Genomic DNA, 18265 nt, shown 5'->3' with positions numbered 1-18265 from the left:
AAAATGTATTAGAACAGTTAATTTGATTCAATACATTTATTAAAAATTTTATACTTAAGATATCGTAATTTCTTGTTCTAGATACGTGTTCGACATTGCTTGTGAGATGACTGTACCTGAATTTCAATGTACTACGCATTGGGACATATTAGGCCCAATACTACTGTATTGGGCCTCATAACTAAATCAGTAAAAAAATTCAGCTGGGAGCATTACTTATTTCATCAACGCAATTTTTTCCTGAATTAATATTTCTGTGTTGCCATTAAAAGCTTTGAGTGTATTATACTAAGTTCAATATTCAGTTAATCTGTCATAACGAGTGTTTGTTCAAGGCTGAGAAAGAAAGACAAGTTGTGTAAATACATTTATTTTGATTGGCAAAAAGTAAGGGCTATCGTTGAAAAAATTTGCTTCTTAAAATGGAGATTCCAACAGTGGAACACAATGTAAATAATCTATGAAAAGATGCCAGATGAGAAAACGAAAAAAAAAATTTTTTTTTTCCTGTGTTCAGGACACCAAGTGGGGCTGGAAAGTTAGGCTGACGACGCTGGCCCATTTAAGCTGCTGCTTTCTCCATCTTGATCATCTCCAAAATGCCGTCCTGCATTTCTTTAACAGCTTGGTATTCTGTTAGACCCATGCGTCGTTTGTTGGAAATATCGTACACGCCACCCTCGCTCTCGGTGTGCTCGCCTCTTGTGCCTGAAACAAGAATTGTTCTCCGTTAGCGATCATATGGAAAGAACATCTTTAAATATTAAAATATATTCTTTTTTTTAAATAAGAAACTTGATATTAGGAACAAGGCATGTAAAATTATTTCTGATTAACAGTTGGTAATCTAAGGTAATTAATACTTTGGAAATTTTTTTTTTGTAAGGAGTAAGAAAAGTTTTCCATGGGTTCTCATACTTACCACGGACTTGCAGGTTGAATTTTGCAGCGACGTCCTCAAGAACTTTACGGTCCTTGGCTAGTTTTGGAAGGGCAATATGCACACTAGCACGGATGGTGGTACCAAGGTTAGTAGGACAGAAGGTCAAGAATCCCAGACGATCATCCCGGGAGAATGGAACTTTGGATTCAATTTTGTTTACTGCCTGGAAAATGTTAAAATAAATTTGACTTTAAAAATTACAAAAAACAAATGCACTCAAAAAACGTTATTCCACAATAAAGTGCATGCAAATTGCTACCAGAAAAATATTTAATGAGATTTAGCTTGACAACAAGTTTACATATTGAGTCAAGCAAAGATTCTTCATATTGGTCAGTTCACCCATTTGATCAACCATCAAGAATTAGTAAATTTTACTTCGAGAAAACAAACCAAATTTTAAAATTTAGGGCGCTAGCTAAACGTCGTTCAAATATATACATAAATAAGATTTATTTAATAACCCGAAGTATATTAATACAACTACGTCCAACTTATGGCCTGCAAGCACGATTAGGCCTGCTAATTGCAGTTAATTGACTGGCTCAGAGTAAAACGGCACTTGCATACTTTAACAATATTATTAGGTTGGGCGAATTTGGGATTAACAAGGTATTGGGCTTTAAACAGAAGATATTTAGTACAAAAAAGAATATCAAGATTTTTGGAAGCTGAGTCAGCTGTTTACGTTCTTGGTCTGAAAAGAGAATGGGAGCCAGTTTGAATTACAGACGTTTAAAATTTCACGGACAATAATGTGTGGGTAATTAGACTGTATACGATCAATTGCCAGAGTTAATTAAGATGGTCTGTATAGTCAGAGTTATGAGAGTTTAAAGCAGCAGATGTGGGCTACAAAGTCTAGAAAAGGAAATTTGGAGCCAAAGCGCAGATTCTAAAGGTCTGATAAAACACTTTTGGCATGGCATATCAGACCTGACAAAGCTTTATGCGTTTCGTTTTCATAACAAAACATTGCATAACAAATTATAGCATCACTGTGGTTAAGTTTACGAGAAACAAAAAGATTGGCCACCACTACATTAATCAACTAATTTTCAAATTCAAATAAAATCACTAGTCAATTTTTTTATTACTTAATTGTTTTTCTCTGATTATGACCACATTAGTGTGCGTAATAACGAGTAATCTGTTACCTACAGATCAGCCTGGGAGAAGAGATGATATTAACTGACATGATACATTTGCTACATAGCCTTAGTTGCTTCGGATGTAATTACAAAACAACCCAATCGAACCCAACATTTATCATAAATCACAAACTCAATAGACGTTTCCAGCTTCAAGCAGTTTACATTCGTAAGCATTTTGCTATTATATTAGAAGATTATTAGTAAAAATCGCAAATTTTTATGATATGAGAAATAAGCTAGCGAAGGCAGACGAATAGAAGCTACAGATTCAAATATTTCATAAAGAAATTAAGCAATACTTTCGTTGCGTAATGTAAAATATTCCTACGCGGTGCTAATGATGTTTACTATAGTACCGCCTATATCGAAGGAGCATACTTACTTCAACAAGCCTTGTGAATACTTGATTCAGATCTCCTCCTTTCTGCATGGAAATGATTCTCAGGTGATCCTCTTCGTTGCACCAGACCAGGAAAGTCTTGGCGTCATTGTGATAGATGCCCCGACCTGTAGGCCAGTAGCGGCAAGCGTTAGCGGCTTGCAAGAACCTGTAACATTGGGATGTGCGTAAATCATCATTTCGGTACTACAAACATGCTGGTTTAAAAAAGCAACGATACTTTAACGGTCATTAAGACAAATCCAAGTGAAGGTTAATTTCGCAATTATTTATAAATAAATTTGAAAATAGTACTGCAAACGAAAACCTTCAATAGGTAGGTTTCATCCGGAGATTTATATAGTAAGGTAAACAGGACTATGGTAATGACTCAATCACCAAAATGCGTTGATTATTCCGCCTTCATTTCATAAATTTCACAGCCGTTTACATATTTCAAAAACAATCGTCAAAGTAATTTTCTGTTAAGCTATTTAAAAAGAAATTTATTTTTCTGAATATCTTTCAGAACTAAATTTGCAACCACTTGAATTAGCTGAATGGAGTCTGATCCGGCAAATATTGCGGATGCACTAGCTTCCCTCTTCTGGAGCGAGAACTTTCATTCGCAAATTTTGCGACCATCTTTACCCAACTCTTCTTAATATACAGACAGCCAAGCAGCATGAATATTGCATTTTTCTGAAGATTCTTATAGCTGTGTTATCACTTAGTTAAAAACTATCAATTCCTACTAAAACAGTTTCTTAAAAACATTGAGTTCACCGTAATGTTGGTGGATGTGAAGATCCTTTACTACTATTAACGTAAATTATTTAGTACGTCGAGGCAACGAAGGCGAAGAACCAAAACAAAAACAAACAGTATTTTGACCTTTCTCTTGAGCAGTGCTCAGTCGATATGTTTTTGAAAGAAAGTACAGTGACACCCGTTGAAGGAAAATTGTGTCAAGTCTCATTCAAAACATGGTTTGCACCAAAAGGCAGCTGTTAGGGAAAAGCATCGTCTCTAATGATTTTTCAATTGAAGTCATCGGTTATTACACGAAGATGGCAGGATTTTTTTTTTTTTTTTTTTTACTTAGAAAAAAAAAACAAGCTGGAGAACGCATGCAATTACTAAACAGAATATATAATTTCATTGCTTCCCGAGTTGCTTCCGTAGTAAATTCCTACCAGTCTCGAGGTAGAGTCCATCGCTCTTCTATTTTCGTTTAAGATTCGAAACAGAATTCAGTAATCTAAAAGCATATCCCAACCTCGGTTACACTAGCATGTTATGTAATAAAGAAATGCTTCGTTATTTTATTATTGTCAAAATCAGTATATTCCACAAATAAAAACTCAAATAATTTAACTAATTTACATAGTACTAGGGTGATGAACGTTTTATTGAGGCTAATTAATGAACATTATTTGGAGGGGAGGAGTTTACTAGAACGATGGAAATCCCTTCCCATAACAACAGTACTAATGGAAAAGTTTAATGTCATCTAAATTTTTTGACTCCAACCCACAACGGGATGTAAACATTTACAGTATAAGTAAGTGGCGTGCATTGGCTAAGATTTTTTTTTTCTATTTATGCTTTTATAAATCTTTTACATAATTCGAAATCCATTCTAAAAATCAAACAGAAGGTGTTTCAAATCAAATCACTTTATCGGGATTTCAAACATACGTAAACAGCTCGGTCAACAAGGCTGACATTGTACTTGTTATACATTTTAAAGTATTTATATTAAATGTTCTCTAAAGTTGGTAATTTGTATTTTCCCTCTGTGAAGCAGGTGGGCTATCGTTATCTATAAAATAGAAAATTTACAATATAACCATTCAAAACGTAGAAAAAAAATCGCTTTTCACAAGTTACATAATCTTCAGTACCACAGCAGCGATTCAAAAATCACTAAAGGATAATACTAACTTAAATTTTAAGATTACAAATGCCAATTTAAATCCGGAAGTGTTTTACGCGTTGGCCTTTTGCCAATGCCTTACTTTAGCACAAAAAAAATATTAACGCAGAATACAAGCAGCTTTCATTTAGATAATAGCCAAATATCTACTTATGCCATAATGAAAGAGCGAGATGAAAAAATAAGTTAGTCTTCGTTAATTAGTAAACAAGTTCTAGACTGTCTTCAGATATCGAGACCTAACTGGTTTTGAATGTTTGAGACGCAAAATTGGAGAAATCGTTAAAGATTTTCGAATCTTAAAATGTAAATTGAACTGGGCATTTCGTTCAATAGGCAGTAGTGTGGATGTTGTGGCCTCTGTAATCATACCAGCTACCCTAGTTCAAATTCGCTGATCTGCCCATCCCATATTTATCAAATGAAAGATGTTTCGTGCTGTCTAGCTTACAATAATAATATAACACTAGTAGTACTCTTAACCCATTACCGGGAGACGCATATTTGCATTTTATAAGCTTATACTCTTGCTATTCGTTTATCTTTCACGCATTTTTCTTTCTCGATTTCCACAAGAAGCGACAGCTAAATCCCAAGCAACTGATAATTTCAAAGTATAAAAAGGCTTTGCACTTTTAACTAAAAATGCTACTATGAGTTAGTTTAAAAATGTGTTACCTGTCTCCCTCCTTGAATAAGAAGTGATCATCAATTAGTTGTTGTTGCGTGGCCTTGTCCATTCCAGTCAGAGGATAGTATTTGCCTTTTAGTTCACCTTCCATGCTACCCAAGGTGCTGCTGACTTTCTCCTCCATCTCTTTGTATTGCTGAAAGTTTAGATTTCATACGTAAGAACAAGGTATAACATAAAAGCTAAAAATTTGTTACCATTTGAGAAATCAAATTCAATAACGTGGTCTGTTTAATGAATTTGAAATTTTTATTATAAATAATTAGCCATTAATAATTGATGCGAGTTTAAAATCCAGTTTGGATAGTATATTTGACAAGAACCGGCATTTCTAAATTTTATCCTACAATAAGTAAACAAAATGTTTGCGATGATGTATCAATGAAGAAAGAGCAACCTCACGTCACTACAGACTGCGTTTCAGTATTCCTAAAGTAACGAATGCTTTGAGTTAAGCTGAAATCACTCCTGATGTAGGAGTGAGTATGCACATCCCTATCTCTATAGAGGTAGAAAACGGCTCTATTTCAATGCGTGACAAGTTGAGACGTACTTAAGTTCGCCTGCCTGGTTTGCCGAGTGATTAAGGTACCCGCTATCTAACCAATAAGTTAGGGGGGGGTTGAATTCCACTGTTGGCAGTGATTGATCAATCGTTAATGCGTTTAAGTGGTAGATGAATTTAGCCGACTAGCGAGAGGAAGACTAAGCACGTGCTTATTGAAACCCTTCCATGTTTTGTATCCAAGGCAGAATTTCTGGATGGATTATATAATGTTTAATGCGTACACACACATTTAGCGTATACAGTTTAACAGGCTCCGTGGGCGGGTTGGATTCGCACTAAAAATGCAAACCTATAAATGTGCCTTTCTTCGGTGATGAATTTGAGCATACTATGAACGCAAGTTCAAAAAAAAAAATAATTACAACGCTAAGTTATGCATGATACGGATCGACGTTTACCAAAGTAAACTAATTTGTTTTCCATTACTAAGAGCAGCGAGAGACTTGCTTTGAGATGTAGACTACGAAGAAAACTAACTTGAATCTCTGTCCAATGTCATAAGATTTTAAGATCAATTTTAGCCCTGAAAATTTTAGCATGAAACAACTCCTTAAGTACTAGCAGCGAACTCGATGGCGAAAGCCATTTCATGCAAGTAGCATTATTTTCAGAATACTTTGGATTGAGTGAAGCAAGTTTTTTTGTTGTTGGTAACGTAATATACGTCAGTTGTATCCGACAATTTTATGCGATCACCAACCACAGGCTGTAAAAACATATAGTACATAATACCATATAGGATATTTTTTTCTGTTAATTTTTATACTTCAGTCATTTTATCTGGTCCGGAAACCTTACTCAAGAGACCAAAAAAATGAACGTTTTCAAGCCACTTCCAGCCTATAAGTGAGCCGGTTATCTGACACTGGGAGGCTATGAAACCACTTAAGTCAAAACTGCATTCGAATACCTGAAATAAACAGCTCTTTCCTCTCTGGGAGAGGAAGTTATTCTTGAGAAATGGTCTTCACTTTTCAACTGAACGCGAATAAAAAAAAGGTTGCATGAAATTTCTTCATGAACGTCTAAACACACCTGAATATGTGTGTGCGCTCGTTCGCTAAATATTATGTGATATAAGGATGCTACGCGAATGCTTTACACATAAACAAGTCTAGTGGTGAAAATGTCCTCCCTTACAGGTTATGCTCAGTAGCGTATCACGGCCAAGTAACCTGGTTGGTACTCCGATAGGACGATTAACCCATCTGTATAATGTATTTTATCAATTGGGTGTTCTCTTCTGGCCGGTTTTTTCGATAAAAAGTTTCCAGGAGGAAAATCTTGCCATTTCCGTATGAGACCGTCTAAATCACATTATTTGAAAAGCCTCAAACATTTGGGTCCTGAACGGGATTCGAATTTAGCTTTGTTCAACCAATGGGCATCATTGCAAATGATTACGCTACGGAGTTTCTTGGCGAAGAAGTGTCCAAACGATTCTGCTCTTGGGTAATAGAAGGATGAAAAGAAGACTATTTTGTGCCCAATATAAATATACACTATATTGCTATTTGTTTCAGAAATAGACTTCTGCCATTGAGTAAGAAACAATATCTTCATAGCCTTCTTCTACTCATGAAACCTCAGAAGGTTTCTGTCTGTCTCGCCATAATGTATAGCAATTGTTAGCCAGTACATGGTTTAGGAAGTTTCTCGGCAATAAAGACAACTACCGTCAGACAACTACACGAAAGCCACTACTTTCTACCATTAGAAGAATTTGTTATTTAAGAAAATTCACGGTTGCCTACTGATGTTTTTCTTTTGGAGAAAAATTTGCTTTGATTATTGCAGAGATTCCAATTAGAAAATCTATGGATTTTCGAATTGGAATATCGTGTCTATGAGAAAAAAAAAGGTATTTAGGATCTGAGCAACGACTTCGAATTTAAGTCCAGTAATCAGGCTGAAATTTGAAGTCCGGTTACTACATCCAAAAATATCAAATCACTTAAATTTAATTGCTTTAGTTGTCCTGTTCAGAACTGACGTCAGTTGCGCATGAACTATCCCGTTTGTTTTTAAAAAAAAAACACTAATTAAGAGGAGAAAAAACTGTAAATTCCAGGCCGATTCGAATACGATTGATATTGCATAGGAAATTTTTCAAATCCCTGACGAGATTCGAGTTTGGTTTATCGAACTAAAGGATAGTTGTTCGTCCTTGGGCAAGAAGTGCGGTGTTGAAATAATCCACTCGAGCAATCCATTTCTGTAAGGAAAAGTCCTTTACAAATAGTCGCACTTTTTTTTTTTTATCTCTAATATAAGAAAAATGTAGATCCAGGGAAACTTGGTAAACAAGTGGGATCTGTTGTATTTACTCCTTAGTATAAAAAAAATGCTACAGCCAAAAAAAAAAATTGAACCTGATGATGACCTTCGTGATCCCAGTAAGCCAAGTCAAAGTCTCAATGGTCAGCGGATTGGCTATTTTTTTATTAAATAATTTAAAACAGCCTAGAAATCAACACCATAAGTGTAGTAGTTCATAAAATTTGCTTTGTATATAAAGAGAAACGTGTAAATTAACGTTATTGAAAAGGGACAATCATTAATTCCATGAGCATTGCTATGAAATCACTACTTTTATTTCTGAAATACTACCTAACTCCAAATTTACTGCCGATTTTTAAATAAAATTTATGAAAAACTATAGATGCATGAATTTGGTGACTTTTTTTTTTTGTTAACATATTGCAATGCAAGTAAGGCGGCATAGCATTTGGCCACTCATTTACATAAGTGAAGACTATGGTGCATAAAAAACAACATTGCTACTTAACGATGCAGTGTTAACAAGCAGTTATCTGACGGAGATTGTTTTATTACAAAACTGAAGCCGTTAACACTCACCAGATAGACGATGGAGACATTAAGAAACGAGCCAGTGGTCATTATAAACTTGATAGGTATTGGACTGATGTTATCAATTCTTTGAGAAAAAGGTATTTAGGAAGAAAAAAAAACGCTTCCGAATATTCACACTAGCCGCAGTTGGCTCCGTAATCCACCGAAAAGTAGGTTGAAGGATTTCTACGCACACTGATCAAAATGATGGAAAGTAACTTCTTTTAATCAAAAAGTATTTTAGGTACAGGCCCATCACAGAACTATGAACATGAGACGTCTTTCAGTGTGAAAAAAGAGCTACGTTTGTTTCGGTCTGGGAGTTTCGTCATGTTTAAAGAAGCTCTTTTGTTCTAACGGAGTAAGGGAATTATCCTGACAAATGATTTAGGAATGAAAGATCACTGGGGCTGATTCGTCTGGTCTGAATTGGAACCATCGCCCCCGCCCATCGTTCTTGAAAACTACCGCAGTAGTTGGATGTTTTAGGCAAGTTTATATAGTAAGGAACTGAAATTTCTATGAAGTTCCTGAGTTCATGTACCACTTGAAAATTCTGCTCAGAAAAAAAAAAATGTTTACAACCTTGTTTCTAAGCTATATTATTTGCTTAAAAAAAAATAAAACAAAACAACGAGGTTGCACATTCCACTTAAAAACGATTCCAAACTTCTGTTAAACCAGTTAGAAAGGAAAATAAATAAAATAAAAAAAAGAAAGAAAGAAATAGTTCAGTTAACAAGTTTAATTACATGATATATCGGATGGTGGCGAGTTATCAAAATCATCGATAATGGGAAAAAACTAATCGAAAAGAAAATTTCAATGAGCTTTTCGGCCCGTTAATTTAAATATTTGAATACTTGATCTGATAAAAAAAATAAAAATCAGAATTTCCTTAGTTCTAAGAATAATTCGTGATAATTATTTGATTTCCAGAGAAATCAAAACTACTTACGGCCTCTGTCAAACAGGGATTGAAGGGATAACCCTGTAGACTGCGACCACATCTTACCCTGGTGGATACGACAAATTCACTGGTGGGATCAACGTTGACAATTGTCTTAAGGTCACCGAAGTCTGTTGGAGGATGCTTATCAGTGGCTTTGAAACCACCGTGGTAATCGTCAATGATTGGATTAAAGAGTTCAGCAAAAACTGTGTATGATTCTGCATCGGGGGCATAGATACCAACTCCACTGTCCAAGTTTTCCACACCTGGAATAAGCAAAAAAATCCATAGAGTAGGAATAATAAACTAACTTTATTCAATTAAATTACGCCTCGGCTAGCAAATAGACATTTCAATAAAACGGACCGTGGCAATGATTTGTGTGCAGCGAGATATTTTGCTTAGATATTTGCTTGAAAAAAGTACCATTTTATTTAAAACTAAAAACACCCGAGCAACTCCATTTTTAGTTTTAATAACGACTGAAACAACTAAAACTGTGAGCTAGTATTATGCATTTTATATAAATATATAAAATGCAGACATACATTGTATATATACATGATAATTATACTAATTATCTAAAAAATAACTCCATGAAACTTTCAGTTCGGATGGTTGAATGATTCCAGTATATAATCGACATACCATATATTCCAATCTTAGTCCATTATAGAAAAATGGTAGTTTCGCACAGAACGCGAATCATGTACCACTAAACTGGCACGTTTTGAGATGTGTTGAAGACAAATCACCGTTGGTCTCTACAGCAGTTTACACAGATCTGAGAACATTAAGAAATTCTTCGGATTAAGTAAATTTCCATAATTCAAAGATGGCCGATTAAAAAAAAACATGAACATCAGACAATAAAACCACCATCAGGTTGATTTTGTACTTTCCCTGGTACTTCATTTTCTTCACTATAGCTCGAGATGTTGAGGTAAATAGTGAATTCATAGCATGCGAATTAAGATGAATTAAATTTAAGCAGACAAGTTTTGTTAATTACACCGCTACACAGTATTTTACCAATTTCGTTCCTCGTTATTTTCTAAAAGATTCTTGGCTAATCTCAGTTGCACCCACGTGGTTTTATTGCGTTGTTACACAAATCAAATACGAGTCGCCTACCATCATACTCCTAAAATGCATGAATAATTGATTTTGGCAAACGTTCTCCAACCATTCTAAACATCCCTTTGATCTTTCAAAAGTCAGAAAACTTGTCTAAATTAGATATCAAGAAGCCTCTGGTCTTCATAGCATTCCTCCAGTTGTATTGAACATTTGTGCTCCAGAGTTGTCTGCTGTTCTATGTCGAATTTTATGTTCTTATCCCACTAGTGTCTACCTTACGCTGGAAATTAGTCCATGTACAACCCAGTCCTAACAAAGATAAAGCCTTGACCATTAAACTACCGCCAAATTTCTCTCAGCTCAAGTCATCTCAAAATTAATGGAGAGTACCATTAACACCCAGCTCCTGTGCTAGCGTGAAGGAACTCAAGTAACGAACGACACGACAGTCTATGAATTTAGCCAAAGCTGATCAGATATCAGCTAACCTACGTCACTTACCTCTCTAGATATGTAGCATGGAAAAGTTCGGTGAATATCTAGTGGGATCTATCAGCTATTCAACTAATGCTCAAGTACTGCAATGTTCTATCCTCTTCCCTTTATACGTGTATCATGGACCTACTCCAGTTAACCACCAATAAAATAAAACAGTTTTGCTGATTATAATAGACCTCATTCCTCGTTATCAGTTGACAAACCTTGCACTTCATGAACAACCAAAACTTAGACCCCTGTAATTCCTAAATTCTGATCTCTAAACCATTCTTCGATGTAGGTGGGGTAACATTGTCAATTTCGATGCATGTAATAACAGTTCTGCCTTATTTTCCAAAAAAACTTTTAGCCTTATCTCCAACAACACCCAAAGCACTAGGGAAGATGAGATTTCTCTAATTGGAATTATCAAGCATCTCGTGGAATAAACGCATCACGGTCAATGTCTCCTCTGGATCCAAAAAGTTGGAATTTCTTTTTCACTTGAGGCATTTCTTTATCACTGAAGAGCTATTAACCTCGAACAAAAAATCCGCCTATCATTTGAGTATTGCTGAAACATAAAAAAACGCAATCAGACTGACTAATGACCCATCTCCTACCATTTCATTCCATTCATTTTGGCACAGGAGTTTGGCTTCTTCTGTATGTGACTTCTATATTTCCGCGGTAAATGTTCAGAACTAGCATCAGTAATATCCCCTTTATCTCCACAAAATCCACTGAGATGTTTGCAGCTGCCATCCTAAGCACCACTTTACATTCCAACTCCAAACACACAGAGCAAGTTTCTCTCTCTCTCTCTCTCTCTCCCCCACCTCCTCCATTCCTGCCGCAATCTGGAATAGCCTCCTGTTTTATGTATTTCCCAAAGAATGCGCTGCACAGGCCTTCGAAGTTCAATGTAAACAAGTTCCTTCTCGAATTTCTTCCCATTCACGGTACTAGCGTACTGTAGCTTGACCAATCAACTTCCTTGTATGAGCCACAACAAAAATTCACACTTCATGTCCAGCATCCTTCACTATTCTTCTGAAATCAATTTTCTTGGAGAACCTACTAAAATTGTGAAGTTGGAATTTGCCAAAGATATTTGAAATTTTCATGTTTGTAAGACTAATATTTGGACCTAATTCTGTCCTTCGACCTAAAACTTTACGATGACTGGTGTTTGAATCCGAGTATACTCACTCTTCGCAGCTTTACAATAGCCAACGTTCACTATGATATGCTATTTACTAAAAAACATGGAAACCGGATTCCAAATCTAGTAACATATATGCAAAGTTCTTTTAGATCTCCAAATTATTTAACTCATCATACTGACTTTCTTTTTTTTTATTCGTCTCCGACCGACGAAAGGTTTAGAACCTATAGTAATAAATACAAAATATAAGTATCTATAGTCCGGAAGTTTTGCTTTAGAAACCAAACGTGAAATCTTTTCAAGAGACTTTAGGTCTTAACAAAAGAAGAGGAGTCTTCCACAGGACAACGAAATTCATAGACCTGTGGGATCTATGAGATTCCACATGGCGTGCCCACAATAAAACCAATGATCTAATTAAAAAGATGCCTAATTGGACTGAAGAACTTAAAATAACTCTACAATCAAAACACCTATTAGTTCCAAGAATTTATGGTGTACCAAAAATAAGATAGGTATTCCCTTAAGACCGATAATGGATGGAAGAGACCTTCCGACCTCTAATTTAGAGAAACATCTCACTAACATGATTTTACCTCACAGGAAAAACATCTCTCATCAAGAACAGTACACATTTTATTGAGAAGGTAAAAGATATTTACATTGAACCTTCAGACATCTTAGCAAGTTTGGACATTATCAGCCTATTTACAAATGTTCCAAGAAAGGAAACTGTGAATCTCCATGAAGACCTCTTTCCTCCCGAAATCTTAGATCTTTATAAACATTGTATAAATAATACTTTTTTCATGTATCAAGACAAATTTTGGGAACAAAAAGAAGAATTGGCTACGGGCACTTCCCTCTCTCCGGCTTTAGCTAACCTATTTTTGGAACATTTTGAAAATAATGCTTTAATCAATTATCATAAAAAACCAAAAATGTGGCTACGCTATGTAGACGACATTTTCATCATTTGGCCAGGAACAACAGATGAACTCATTGCTTTCAAAAATTACCTGAATAATTTACATAAGAATATAAAATTTACTTTAGAACAAGAAGAACTTAGAAAACTTCCTTTTCTTGACATCCTATTAGAAGTCAACGAAAAAGATAATAAACTTTCTTTCTCAATATATAGAAAACCCACCAACACAGGAAGATTTCTTAATGCGGCCTCACACCACCACACTTCACAAAAAATAGGTCTAATAAAAACCCTGGAGGGACAGAGCTTATATTTCCAGCACAGAAAAATAGAAATGAAGAATTGGAATATTTAACACAGATCCTAAAAAAAAAAAAAAAAAAAAAAAAAAAAAAAAAAAAAAAAAAAAAATGGTTATGAACCCAAGACTATCAAAAAAAAAATCCTCCACACACCTCCTAAAAGCATCCCACAGAAACAAGATTTCAAAAAGGCCATCACGCTTCCATATCAAGAATGTTACAGACAAGATGGCTAAATTACTAAACAAACATAACAAAGTAGTCTTTCTGCCGCTGGAAAAAATTTCAAGATTTCTATATCCCCCGAAACCTCCGCATCATCCTTTAAAAAAACCAGGTGTTTATAAAATTTATTGTTCTTGCGGCATCTGCTACGTAGGACAGACAGGAAAATACGCATGAACGAACACCAGAAGGATGTACAAAACAGAAGAGAACACAAATCAGGTCTAGCTTTCCATACCATTTCCACACCGGCCACAATGTACTCTGGCAGAAAACAAACATGTCTTTTATAGAAAAAAACTTACATAAGGAAATTTAAAAGAAGCTGCAAACATGCTTAGAATTCCAACACAATGCAATAAAAATTAAGACCTAATTCTACACCAAGTTTGGTCAGCTTTGATAAAAATATACCTCAGTCAGACCGCGCGGACATTATGATCGTGAAGAACAGAATGTGGCATCATCCAGCATTGCTTAAACTTAGCACTGCTTTGAATCTGCATTCTGATTTTTTAATTTTATAAACAGTCTGACGGCTACAACTGTATAGTATGAACTATTAATTTCTCTTTTTTGTTGTTTTAACTTTCAGTTACCTTTTACTCCTGAAGATGTAAGTCAAACGACTTACGAAACTTGTCGGGTTTTATTTCTTTATTGTGCTTTTAGCTTAATAAAAAAATGTGGTCCAATTACCGGAATATGCCTTATGAACGAAATTCATATTTAGTAGATGTTCTTGCTTTTTGTAAGTTTCCGTCAAATGAGCGTAATGATGGATTGAGATAAATTACTGGAGGAGAACTCCTTTTGGATTTATACATTACCGATAATAATATGTAAAAGTAGCATCTGCTGAGGGTAAAACGGATATAGAATAAATTGTAAATTCACGTGACAATACAGATATCCCCAGGATGAGTGCGGCAAACTTGTCAAGGTAACAGCCTCGTGAAGAGGTTCGGTTACCTAGGCAAAAAAATATTGGGCACAAATCAGTTATGATTTATTATAATTAAGGTAATTATAATAAAGCTCCCATGGTTGGGGAGAGGAGATAACGCTTCCCAAATAATACACCGCAGATTCGAATCTCACTGTAGTATGGATGTTTATGAATGTCTTCGCACAGTTTAAGATCGTCATCTTTGCCTATTAGGAGGCCTGAAATAGCTGGAAAAATTTATTTGGTCTCTTGAACAGGGTTTCTAAATTACCAATCCTAAGCCCACTCACAGTACTAATATACGAATGGGCTTCCAATCTTCCATAGGCAAGATTTACATAAAATTACCAGAATGCTTGAATAAACTGGCTTCAGCTATTACAGTTGGCGAAATATGGAATAAATTGATTTAGCAGAAGTGACAACCAATTCATCGTAATTCAATTAGCTGCGATGTCAGTATTTTTCATACTATTATTTATATATCTTTCCTCAGTATCATTTTGTTTTCTCGATACTTTTCATCGGAGCCAAAGACGCTGGAAGGCAACACAGCATGTTTTAATGAAGTGATCGAGAAACATTAAGGTCGCTGATTATCATCCTCGGAGATCTTTTGCCAGATGCCACTAGAATGCACTCTTATGAATGAGTAGAAATACTTGGATTGCGGTTATGTGGTGCAATATTCGGTTTGTATGTCGATGTAATATAAGTTACGAAAGATGGAACTTGGCATAAGTTAATTTAAACTAAAAGTTTTGAATAAAAATCTACCGATTAACCGTAAATCATGTTTTAATAAAAGTACAATTAAAAACCTGCTATTGAACTAGTTTTGATGGAGAAGGAGTGTCAGATCCTTGATTCTTTATTTAGTTTCGTTAAAATAAGAACGACAAACGAGAAGAGATTCAGATAAAATAAAATGCAAAAAATCTTTGTGCGATTCGTGATACGTATTCGTATCACGTAGCTGAACTACGTGATAATGCATTACACATTTGTTTCGTTCTCTTTTAAAAACACAAAGTACCGCTTAACGAATCCAACATACCAGCAGTCGGTTGTACACCTAAAATAACTTCCGCCAAGAGAAGACATTGGTGGATAAAAGAACTGCATGACATCTATAGCCATAAACGGCAACCTTCATTCGCGACACTGAAATAGCACATGCTGCTGGGTTGAGAAGCCGTTTTTCATCATTAAGAACTTAAATGAAACTTAGTCGCATTATGTTTGCGGCATTTCACTAGTTTTAGTTGTTGGTTGTCATAAAGCAGCAAACGCTTAAATGAATAGAGAAAGAAACGAATAGACGAGTAAATATTATATTTTTTGGTCTCTGAATGAGTTTGAAGACGCAATTAAATTGCGACTGGAACTAGCAAAAGAATATTTGCCTCTAGACACACACACAAGTCATCTAATTTATACTTAACTCTTATTACTTAGTAAAATCCAATAATTAGATTTCGATGAGTAAAAGTCAGCCGAAAAAAAAAATTAAATCTGAAGTTCTCATTAAAAATAGAAATTCATAAATCGATTGCAAAACGTCAGCTTGTTTCACTTTAGTTATCAGTCACCTGGGTAGGCAGCACTATCATTTAAAAGGAAACAATCCTATTGGGTTTTCCGTAGGCGACTTTTTATCATAGCATATTATAACGATATCATCCGAGTAGATAGTCTGCGTGCATTCTATCATATATGCTTATCAGTTAGCCTTTCAGTTCAGTGGGTCTAAGCTTCCTATAAGAGAACTGTAGAAGTTTTAGCTTTTCCTGCAGTTTTTGGTTAGCAATCATTGGCGGATGATAAAAACAGATAATCCAATCGACAACAAAACTCTTATAATACATTATAATAGAAAAGCATGATCTGGTCACCACTGGAATTTTAAACACTGCATACACATGCAACTCGTGGACCAAGCTTATATTCCCTGCGTATAATAACTCCCCCCCCCAAAAAAAAAATTCAAAGAAGCTTAGATGAGCTGTTTATCTATGCACATTAATAAAAACTAAGTTACAAGTAATTAAGTCCAGTAACGCACCCAGAGGAGGGACCTAGGCACCCCCCCCCCAAAGAAAAAAGAGGGAAAACAAATTTTACAAAAATCTTTTCCTAATTAAAATTTATTTTACTTATGTTATGTCGTGTCTTCTATTTCTTTACTACTTATGAATTAGCGATCCTTGCAGATGCTCAGTCATAGGTCGTATGCGATGCGTAGTGTGTATTCTCAAATCGTCTACTCAACTCGCCCTCTCCCCTAAGATTAAATCCTGTGTGTGCAACTGATTAAGTTATAACTAAAATAAGTAATCAGTGATATCATTTCATATGGATGTTTGAGCAGTTAATCGTCGAAGTATTTAACCAACATCAGATAATCTCTCTCAACAGTTTAGTTAAGAACAAAATATTTTAAAAAGCTATCGATTTTTAAAGTAATTCGTTAAATCAGTAAAGTCTTGTAAACTATTTGTATTCGATGTCATTACATGTAAGCAGCCAAAATTAAAGATTCTCTAATATTTTGTTCAGTGGATGAACACTAAAATAAAACAAATAATTACTTGTTATAACGAACTGATCTGAAAGAAATTTATTATTACACGGCTAAAACAGTATTATAATAAAACCAAAATGATAACTGGATAAACGCTTATCACAAGAGTACTCATTAAGAGCGAGCCTTCGTAATACACATTGCAAAGACAATGTATTACGGAGAATCTGAAATTGTTTTTATGAATATTTTAGATATAATAAAAAACTCACCTGACTGGATGACATCCAACAAGGTGGCACCCATTCCTGTCTTCTTAGTCTTCAGATTATCGAAGACCTCCTTTGTAAGGTATTTCTTCAGCAGGGATTTGCAGTCCGTGGCTTCTGAAAGTTTCTTGAAGCCGGCTTCCAGCTTGTCCAGTGTAGCTTGGTCAACCATTTTGTGTCCTTTCTTGAATAGGTCGGATTCTCTGTACCAGGGAATACAAAGAGATGGTAAAGTGAATGTTACGAATTGGCTTTAATATAAGTCGCATGGGGTGATGGGTAGTCCCCCGTATCCCATCCCAGAGTACACTTTCACCTATCTCCATGGAGAATACTTTGAAAACGGCACCTAGTGGAAGGCATCCAGAGGTCGACTCTGGATAGAACACGAACGCAGCAGGTTTACAGCTATTTTTAAAACAGCTCCGGCTGTACGTCGGAGCATTCTTAAGTGAAGAGTTTCTCTGAAATAAATTTGTGTTAAGACTGAAGTTTTACAAACTGTGCTACAAGTTTCACTGCTGCCACAGCTTAGATCGAAATACGAGTGTCTGAACAGACATGCTCAGATTACTACAAATTCACTTACGTTTAAAATATAAATAAAGAATGTTAGTTTTATTTTATTGACAATTACAAAACACAATTTAAGAAATGGTTATGATTAAGAAACTGAAAGCATCTACAATGTTTGCTTACTTTTTCTGCTGTGTTGAATGATACAAATGCGATGAATTAACGCTTCGTATTAAACAATCGGTTTAAGAGATAGGCAACGTGTCGATGTGCAATTAACTGTCGTGAGGCATTTCATGACTTTTACTTCGGTTCAAGTTACAGGTCGAAGTCTGTTTCGCGAGG

The 18265-nt window shown here is 35.3% G+C and overlaps 1 protein-coding gene across 1 annotated transcript; it reads right to left on the bottom strand.

The window, feature by feature from the left end:
• Nucleotides 1-354: 354 nt before the first annotated feature.
• On the bottom strand, nucleotides 355-17638 carry Argk1 (Arginine kinase 1). Its single transcript, XM_090393387.1, has 6 exons — nucleotides 17408-17638; nucleotides 9486-9745; nucleotides 5094-5242; nucleotides 2480-2645; nucleotides 923-1106; nucleotides 355-708 (listed from the first exon to the last, which is right to left on the bottom strand). The coding sequence occupies exons 1-6, from the start codon at nucleotides 17574-17576 to the stop codon at nucleotides 563-565; spliced, it is 1074 nt and encodes a 357-aa protein (XP_090249513.1). The 5' UTR covers nucleotides 17577-17638; the 3' UTR covers nucleotides 355-562.
• Between the last annotated feature and the right edge of the window lie 627 nt (nucleotides 17639-18265).

The sequence above is a fragment of the Typopeltis vanoorti genome, chromosome 5, assembly GCF_054136105.1.
Source record: "Typopeltis vanoorti isolate ZY-2024b chromosome 5, IOZ_Tvanoo_1.0, whole genome shotgun sequence".
NCBI lineage: Eukaryota > Metazoa > Arthropoda > Arachnida > Uropygi > Thelyphonidae > Typopeltis > Typopeltis vanoorti.
The sequence above is the reverse complement of the archived record's forward strand: the minus strand, read 5'-3'. Positions and strand labels throughout refer to the sequence as shown.